At 37.9% G+C, this 9297-nt stretch overlaps 1 protein-coding gene across 2 annotated transcripts; it reads right to left on the reverse strand.

The window, feature by feature from the left end:
- Positions 1-139: 139 nt before the first annotated feature.
- LOC113066107 (ubiquitin-like modifier-activating enzyme 5) lies at positions 140-9282 on the reverse strand. Of its 2 annotated transcripts, none has more exons than XM_026237754.1 (12): positions 8978-9282; positions 8833-8878; positions 8659-8743; positions 8272-8381; positions 5100-5186; positions 4934-5018; positions 4725-4829; positions 4420-4547; positions 3297-3432; positions 1590-1668; positions 1386-1492; positions 140-919 (listed from the first exon to the last, which is right to left on the reverse strand). In XM_026237754.1, exons 3-12 carry the CDS (start codon positions 8728-8730, stop codon positions 842-844), a joined length of 987 nt encoding a protein of 328 aa, XP_026093539.1. In that variant the 5' UTR covers positions 8731-8743; positions 8833-8878; positions 8978-9282; the 3' UTR covers positions 140-841. The 2 variants fall into 2 exon arrangements, with proteins under 2 accessions (XP_026093539.1, XP_026093538.1); XM_026237753.1 differs by having other exon boundaries at positions 8654-8743.
- Positions 9283-9297: the final 15 nt, after the last annotated feature.

Raw genomic sequence — 9297 nt, forward strand, 5'->3', positions numbered from 1 at the left:
AGTTTCAGCTCCTTCCTCTGGTCTATGACCTGCTTCCTGTCATGTAAATTAACTGTCACAGTCACTTTAAAATGCATAACTGTTGTAAATTGCACAGTAATATTAAAGGACAGCTGACATAGATAGCCATACAAAGATAAAGGGTCATCAATAGAACGATTTTATTGTAATCAGTATTTTATAAGGCCTCATGTTTTTGAGAGAGACCATTTAAATGGTTCAACACCACAGAAAATACATAGCATGTGCAACAACTATGCTTTTTTATGCTTTGCTTCTTTTCATTGATCTGCTAGTTTAAATGCAAGAAAAGCAGAATGGAATGTAACAACACATTTACTTTTTCGTTTGCATTATTACAATGTTATCCCATTCAATACAGCATTCAGAATCAGGCCAATGATGAAATTTCTGTAATAAAATAATTTAATGATGTTCTTTATAACATCTGGCTGGGTGTCTACAAGCATATTAGACATGACAATTACATATTTAGATGTGCGACTGAAGTCTTATCTGTTTTCGTCACATTGCTGCTAACAACAGACATTTGAAAACAATCATTCAGATAGGTTCTATTAAACATTCCATGCCAACTCTGACACATTAACACTGAGAAAACAAGATCAACAGTAATGGCAATTCAGTATTAAGACTTTCAGCTGAAGTAAACCTATAAACATCTCGAGTGTTACAGGCTGCTTTCAAAAACAGAATAAAAAAACTAAATTCAAACTCATTTTATATGAAACCTCAAACGTGTATAAGTACAAAATAATAATGAGTTTGTCTTAAGTGTCTGTGGGAGAGTTTTTATTCTGAGTTCTTGATTGATGTTCCCTTACATCTTCTTCATCTGAGCCATCAGCTCTTCTAAACTCTGGTCTGTTTCCTCCACCGTCTCTCCTGATCCTCCATCCTGGCAAAGAGAAAGAACGCATGATTATTACACATTCATGGTAGTCAACACAGAGTAATGATAACCAAGGCTGCATTTATTGTCAAATATTATTACAATTTAAATTAACTGTTCCATTTAATAAATGTAATTTATTCCGTGATGAAAAGCTGAATTTTCAGCACTAATTAGTCCAGTCTTGTGTCACATGATCTTTCAGAAATCATTCTAATATGCTGATTTAGTCCTTAGTAGACATTTCTTCTTTATTATCAACGTTGAAGACAGATGTGCTGCTTAATATTCTTTGATAAATATTTTAATTATTTGACAGGTGACAGCATTTTATGTTTTCAATTATCATAAGCATCTGACCTAAACCAAAAATCACATCAAATATTATAAAATGTAACCTCACTGCCTGTCAGATTTTTTAATGCAAGAAAATGTCTGAATAGCTAAGGTGTTGTATTTCAGTGGGTCGTACTTTCTCAGGTATGGTGTAGGCTACAGTAATTCCCTCGGGTAGGTCTGGTACCGGTCCTGATGCGTCCCGTAGCTCTGCCTCTGACACCTCTGACACCAACTCAATGCCTGGCAGAAAACAACATCACCATCAAACTTGCATAACATTTATTGATTTCTCTTTTATGAATGAGGAATCTGTATATGTAGTGTGTGGGACGCCAACCCCATTCATTGTCCTCATGCACCACTTCTTCTTCTTCTTCCTGTACTACTTCCTGCTTTGGCCGTTCTGCTTCTTTTTTCTAGAGCAAGTAAGGAAGGAATAAGAGATAATATACCGTATTTTCCACACTATAAAGCGCACCGGATTATAAGGCGCACTTTCAATGAATGGCCTATTTTAGAACGTTTTTCATATATAGGGCGCACCGGATTATATGGCGCAGAGAATCGAAGATTCTGCAGACTGCAGTCAAACGTTTGACTGTGTTTGCATTATGCATCCACTAGATGGAGCTGTGCTAAATGGAATGTCAACATTTTGCTCCAGATTATAAGGCGCACTGTCGTTGTTTGAGAAAATTAAAGGGGGGTGGGGGGTGAATTGCTATTCCATGCATACTGAGTTTTTTACACTGTTAAAGAGTTGGATTCCAATGCTAAACATGGACAAAGTTTCAAAAATTAAGTTGAACGGTTTGTCACAAGTTTCGGAAAGTTTTTTTCGAGTATGGCCCTGTGTGACGTTAGATGGAGCGGAATTTCCTTATATGGGTCCTGAGGGCACGTCTGCCGGAAGAGCACGCGCTCCAGTAGAGCAGAGCAGAGACATTCAATGATCAGAGTGAGAATCCGAAATGTCACAAAAGAAGTGTGTTTTTGTTTGCCAGGGCAAGACAACCCTGCACAGATTACCAAAAAAAGTTTATTTTTACAGAGCATCAACGGAGTTGTGCAAGTGTTTGTGTTTGTTCCCTGCATTTTGAAGATGCTTGTTTTACAAACAAGGCCCAGTTTGACGCCGGATTTGCGTATTGTTTATTTCTTAAGGATGATGCAATCCCAACGGAAAAGGGTCACAATCGTGTGTTGGGACCGCAGGCGGTGAGTAAAACTGCTTCAAATATCTCTGTGTTGTTAACTTAGCTATCGGCGTGTAAGCACATCAAGTAAACAACATGCGATGTTGTCATCAAACTGCACTTTCCACATGTACACTTAAAAAAAAAAAAAAAAAAAAAAAGACGACATAAAGCGGAACTTAGTCATTTTCCAAAACCGCTAAGCAAATATATACATTTTCAATACATACTACATACAGACGTCCTGCTGTAGTCGTTGCTGATGCTGCTCTTGTTAAATTTCATCTGATTCTGGATCATAAATATACGCTGAATCTGACTGTTAGCCATGGTTTGTTTTGGTTGTTTTTTTTTCCCTCAAGTTAATGTCACAGCTTCCAAACGCTCTCAACACAAAAGCCTACTGGCGCTCGTGATTCTTTAGCTCCGCCCACACGTCACGCCTCCAGTCGGTCGTGTTTTTCCGGGAAAAATCGGTACAGACTATCTTTCTCTTATAAATATAATAAAACTAAAGACTTTTTGGAGTTATGAAGGATGCAGTACTACTCTATAGGTACTCAAGATAGGTACTCAACAGGATATTGAGTGAAAACGAGCATTTCACCCCCCCTTTAAAGGCTTTTAAGTGCGCCTTATAGTGCAGAAAATATGGTACTGTAAGTATTAATACTACTGGTTGTCTACTGGTTTCTGTCACAGTTTGTGAATTTCATGTTCAGCACATTTGAAACTACTTAAAAGACTTTGCAGTTACAGAAAATGATCTAAACTTAAGTTGGAAATAAAATGTATTTTAATATATATATATAAAAACACACACACACAGTTTGCATTTGGAGTGTCACCTTGTACTCATCCTGTTGTCGTCTGCAGTGTCTGTCATCACACTGGGGGTTGGCCTTCATCGCCATGCTCGGGAAGAAATCCTGCATGGCATTATAGCCCAGATAATAACTCACCGTCCCAAACCCCAACAGATACCTACAACACAGGCAATTTGATTCCAGACCATGTATTTTAATGTCCTTCAGAAACCTACGGACAGGGCAAGACCACTGAGGATGTGAAATGACCATGGGATGATGGGTTTAGCTGGTTAGTTGGAATTGTTCAATTCAGTTCAGTTACAAAAATGGCTTTATATTGTCCTCTAATGGCATTTGTGTGATACTACAGCATTTACTATCCACTAAAGTACATCAGTACAGCTAAACTGAAAAAGTAAACATCACAGACTGTGGTTAGGATGTAATCTTATCCCTGTGTAGCCTGTTATGTGAGAAAATAGTAAGTCATATTTGTAACCATTTATTTTAACCTTTAGACAAAATATTCTTACAACTAAAGTTTGTAGTTTAAATACCTATTTGCTGCTCAGGAGTGGCTTATTTTTATAGCTGCCCATTTGAATCAATTAATTTGTTTGACAGAAATCAATATGTCACCTGTATAATAATCTGGAAGAAAGTGTAGTATAATACAGTGAGACTTTGGTGCTCATAACTCAAGGGGAAAAAAACACCTCAATTTTATTAAGAGACACAAAGTGAGCAGAAATACACTTTTTTTTTTTTTTTTTTTTTTTTTTTTTACAAATTGTGTATGGATAATCAAGTTAACCTAAGTTGCTTCAGTCCACTATGTGTTCATCTTGAAATGTTACCAAAAATGTAAAAGTTATTCTTATGTTTACTTAACATAATTCATTAAAGATTTCACAGCAAAAAGACATGAACCACAACCTTAAGTGGGATGTTTCAGAATTATTCTAAAAGGCCTTTTTAATTGCTAAAAAGTATAAACTATCAAACTAAAAGAGTCATGTAATAGACTGTGTACACAGGCTTTTCAGCAAAGCTGGTCATGTTGATTTAGAGACCTTTAAAATATGATACAGTAGGCTTTATAGGGATAAAAACAGCGTGGTTAGGCCTGTGCTGAATCATCAGGATAGTGATGAGGTCTTACTTCAGGACGTTCTGTACAAGGAGCCCGGCGACCACTCCCATTGTGGTGGGCAGACTGGCGGCACACACTCCATCCCTCTTTAACGTCTTCTCGTCGATATTTGCAGCCACTACAAGGGGAGGTGCACACTGACACACACACACAAATGAATCAGAACACGCTTTCCGACCCATACAGAAATAACCAATGCTTTATAAAGCTGGTTTAAGCCCAGAAACTAGATCGTAGAAGACCATATGAAATGGCTTTTAAAATCATAATTCACGACACATAGTATGTGTTTTGGGAATGTGAGTGTGTCATACAGCAAAACATGCAGTTTCTCCAGGGATGATGAGCTGGATGTGTCCAGAAACGGCATTCTCACTGACGCCCGACTCCATCCATATCTGAGCCAACTCATTACATGCCTGTGAGAGAGAAACAAACATGTAAGTAACTGCCAAACCGCAGTGACTATGTGTGAAAACCTAAAAAATAAATGATTAAAAATATATGCAAGCCAAAAACTCACTGTATTAATGGCCATCCGAGCTTCAAAGTTATCAACACAACTGAGGACCAAATCTACAGGCTTCCCCTCCTCAAGTCCTCCGTGACTGAAAACACAAAAGCAAGTTTATTACAGCCAATCTGAAAATGAGATGGAAAACTTTGAGCTTACTGTGGCAGTAAATCACCTAATGCGGTCCATGAAATGTGTGAAGTTGTCCATTGTGGTGATGTTGTAATTGTGGGTCTCAAAAGCAACATCTGGATTAATGTTCCTATGTCGGAAAACAAAGAATTAAAATGGGAAATATCAACTGAAATGCCTTTCCAACACCTAAGGTTGTCACTTTACAGAGTCAAATAAACATCAACATCAGAGCACAATACACACACAAAGGGCTGAAAGTAATATACAAAGATTCCAATCAATAACATGTCCATAACAAGGTACAATTTACGGACCAAGAGCTGAAGGGTAATATTCAGAGGAAAACATGTCTTTAAGAGGTTTTTGAAGGAGAGAAGGGAGGATGCTTGAAGGATGTCTTGAGGAAGAGCATTCCACAACCTGAGAGTCAGATAAATATGCAGGACTATGGTTATGGAGAGCTTTGTTAGTGATAGTTAGTATCTTCCGGTAACTGGATGCTAATGAAGGTCACAGAGGATTGGAGTAATGTGCTCATTCTTTTCTTATGCGAGTGATGGAGCGGGCTGTGTAACAGTGTATAACAGTGTCAGCATACTGCTGTCTGAGAGAAGATCGAATATGAGAGAATTTTATTTCTAATTTTTAAATCCACATCACAGTTTTTTTTTTAAATTAAATAATAAAAAAAGAGATAGCTGAGGCTGATTTCTATTACAATGAAAAAAAAAGAGGAACAAATAAGTTTTAGAAAATTAATGTGGTTGTTAAATAGTTTCTCTATGAATTTTGAAACAGCATTACATGCTTTTATTTCTTTTAGACTAGACTAGAAATATCTCATGCTGATTTGATCCTCAAGAAACATTTCTTATTATTATTAATTTTTAAAATGCTTGTGCTGCTTAATATTTTGAAACTTTTTTGCGTTTTAGTGCCACCTTGAAAAAAGATTACGAGATTAAAGTCGAAATGTTTCGAGAATAAAGTCATAATAGGCCTACTACGAGAATAAAGTCAAAATGTTTTTGAGAATAAAGTCAAAGTATTACGAAAACAAATTTTCACATATTTGGAATTTTCACAAAGAAAAGTTTAATTTAATGAATTCTTTCACATAAATACAGCTATCTGATAATTAAAGACCTTGAAAAACACATTATTGTAAAAAAACAGATAAAATAGTACTCGATTTTTTTTTCCGGTGTGACAAAGTGAACTGGAAAAAACGCCCCACGCCGAATGGACCAAATGGACAGCTGTCCACAGAGTAAGTGATTATTTTAATCATGACGCATGTATAGATCGACCCATATTATACCTGTATTCACATAGAGTTGATGTTTTCATGTGTTGCGTGATTCTCTGCGCCGAAGTAGCAGTGCTTCGCCTGTGCTTCCTCATAATATAGTCCCAAGTCAATAACTGCCTAGGAAATCGCCTAGTGTTAATCTGGATCGCTATTTGTACTCGTTGTGAATACGCAGGCCACAAGAAGTAATTAGGTGTTTTTTTTTTTTTTTTTTGATCACTTTTACTCAGGCCATGCTAGCTGGCAACAAAGGATTCCATTCATTGTGCTAAGCTAAGCTAACGCCGACCAAGTCAAACTAAAACAATGCATGCACTGACACAAAAATGCATTTGCCCACCTATCTAAATGTAGGAAATAATGTGAATAAGCCCTATTTCAAAAAACGGTGGAGTGTTCCTTTAAAGAGTTGGATTCCCATGCTAAACATGGACAAAGTTTCAAAAATTAAGTTGTACGTTTGAAGGAGTATTTTTGTTCCAAAAAAACCTCTTCCGGTTTGTCACAAGTTTCGGAAAGTTTTTTTCGAGTATGGCTCTGTGTGACATTAGATGGAGCGGAATTTCCTTATATGGGTCCTAAGGAACTTCTGCCGGAAGAGTGCGCGCTCCCGTATAGCACAGCACTGAGAGCAGAGGCATTCGCTGATCAGAGCGAGAGCATCGTGAAAAGTCACAAAAGAAATGTGTTTTTGGTTGCCAGGGCAAGACAACCCTGCACAGATTACCAAAAGAGAAACAGCATTAAGGGACCAGTGGATGGAGTTTATTTTTACAGAGCATCAACGGAGTTGTGCAAGTGTTTGTGTTTGTTCCCTGCATTTTGAAGATGCTTGTTTTACAAACAAGGCCCAGTTTGACGCCGGATTTGCACAACGTTTATTTCTTAAGGATAATGCAGTCCCAACGAAAAAGGGTCACGATCGTGTGTTGGAACCGCAGGCGGTGAGTAAAACTGCTTCAAATATCTCTGTGTTGTTAACTTAGCTATCGGCGCGTAAGCACATCAAGTAAACAACATGCGATGTTGTCATCAAACTGCACTTTCCACAAAAAAAAAAAAAAAGACGACATAAAGCGGAACTTAGTCATTTTCCAAAACCGCTAAGCAAATATATACAGTTTCAATACATACTACATAGAGACGCCTTTGCTGATGCTGATCTTGTTAAATTTCAGCCTCTGGATCTGTGTCACAGCTTCCAAACGCTCTCAACACAAAAGCCTACTGGCGCTCGTGATTCTTTATCTCCGCCCACACGTCACGCCTCTAGGCGCTCGTGTTTTTCCGGGAAAAATCGGTACAGACTATCTTTCTCTTATAAATATAATACAAATAAAGACTTTTTGGAGTTATGAAGGATGCAGTACTACTCTATAGGTACTCAGGATTAACAGGACATTGAGTGAAAACGAGCATTTCACCCCCCCTTTAAGATAAAAAGTTGTTCCTGTTCAGTCTATTAAATATCATATTCTTGATATTAAGCTGTTTCCGTGAGTCCTTAAAACTGACTCTTCCTCATCCCAGTAAGATGATGCAGCCGCTCGGACGCAACAATATTCCAATCAATCCCGGAGGCCGGCAACTTCTCCCAGTGCTCTCAATCTGGGACATTTACATGCACAATAAAGGCTTACTCTCAAAAGAATATAACTTTAATTACTACTATTTAAATCCTCTAAGCATTCCGACTTTATTCTCAAAGCATTCCGACTTCATTCTTGTAATCTTAGATTTTAAAACGCCATGGTAGAATAGAAAGTTGCTTTAAAAAATTTTTTTTTATTTTTTTATTTAGAATCTCATATATTTGAACATCTTAAACACTACACATGTCTTGACTCTCACTTCTGATCATTCCTGATACATATGTTATAATCATTAACCTCTAACTTACCTAAGAGTGTGTTCTGCAGCCTCAACTTTACTGAGCCCTGCCTGATGTGGCTGGAAGAAGAGGCGGTTCATGTTGGCCAGCTCCACCTTATCATAGTCAAACAGCAGCAACTGCAGGGAACAATTCACAGACACAGCAAAAAGAGGCATGAGAGTCTGTTACTGCAGAGCCCAGGCATGTCTCTGGGGGGTTATGCTATTGGCTTCCCTCCTATACTCCAACTGGCAACACACACTACAAAAATATGGGGCTTGAAGAATGCACCAATTTTAACTGAAAAACATTAAAGAGGCACGCCATAGACCGGCAAATCAGTGCATCTTTCCATTTGACTCATGCATCTTATATTAGATCTATAGGCATGAGGATAAAGGTGCATTACCTTACCAATGCCACATCTGGTGAGCATTTCTGCAGTGACACTCCCCACACCTCCCACTCCCACCACTGCAACAGCATACGAGCGGATCTTCTGAGGATGACAGCAGGTGATAGAACTCAACACGATCAAGCAGCTATCAACATAAATGTCTCATCAAAAGAATAAATACACATGTTTACCTCGTAGTCTTGAACTATGCCCATCCTTTTGAGTGCCATTAGACGACTGTGAGATATTAAACAAAATAAAAGTGACTATCGCACCGGTTTAGCCTTCCATATGTTCAATGATAATAAATAAACATAGCAGCATCAAAACGCTCACCTGTATGGATTTGAGTCTACGACTTCAGCACTCATTTTAACAATCTTTGGTCTGAGATGATGTTCAGCATCACTTTGCTTCTGTTTGGATTTAATTAGTTCATTTTCTAACTCACGGACTCGCAGCTTCAGTTCCTCGACGGTTGTCATTTTTTACTTTAAAAATCCTATATCGCAATAAACACAACTTGATATGATCCGATAAGAGAAATAAAGCACGCCAACGATTAAAATTAATGTACACGTCCGCACTACTAAAAATCAGCTGGAGAAGTGTGTGTGTGTGTAGATATTGAGTCCGGAGTGAAACACACAGCTCAC

This window comes from Carassius auratus, chromosome 49 (assembly GCF_003368295.1).
Source record: "Carassius auratus strain Wakin chromosome 49, ASM336829v1, whole genome shotgun sequence".
Classification (NCBI taxonomy): Eukaryota; Metazoa; Chordata; class Actinopteri; order Cypriniformes; family Cyprinidae; genus Carassius; species Carassius auratus.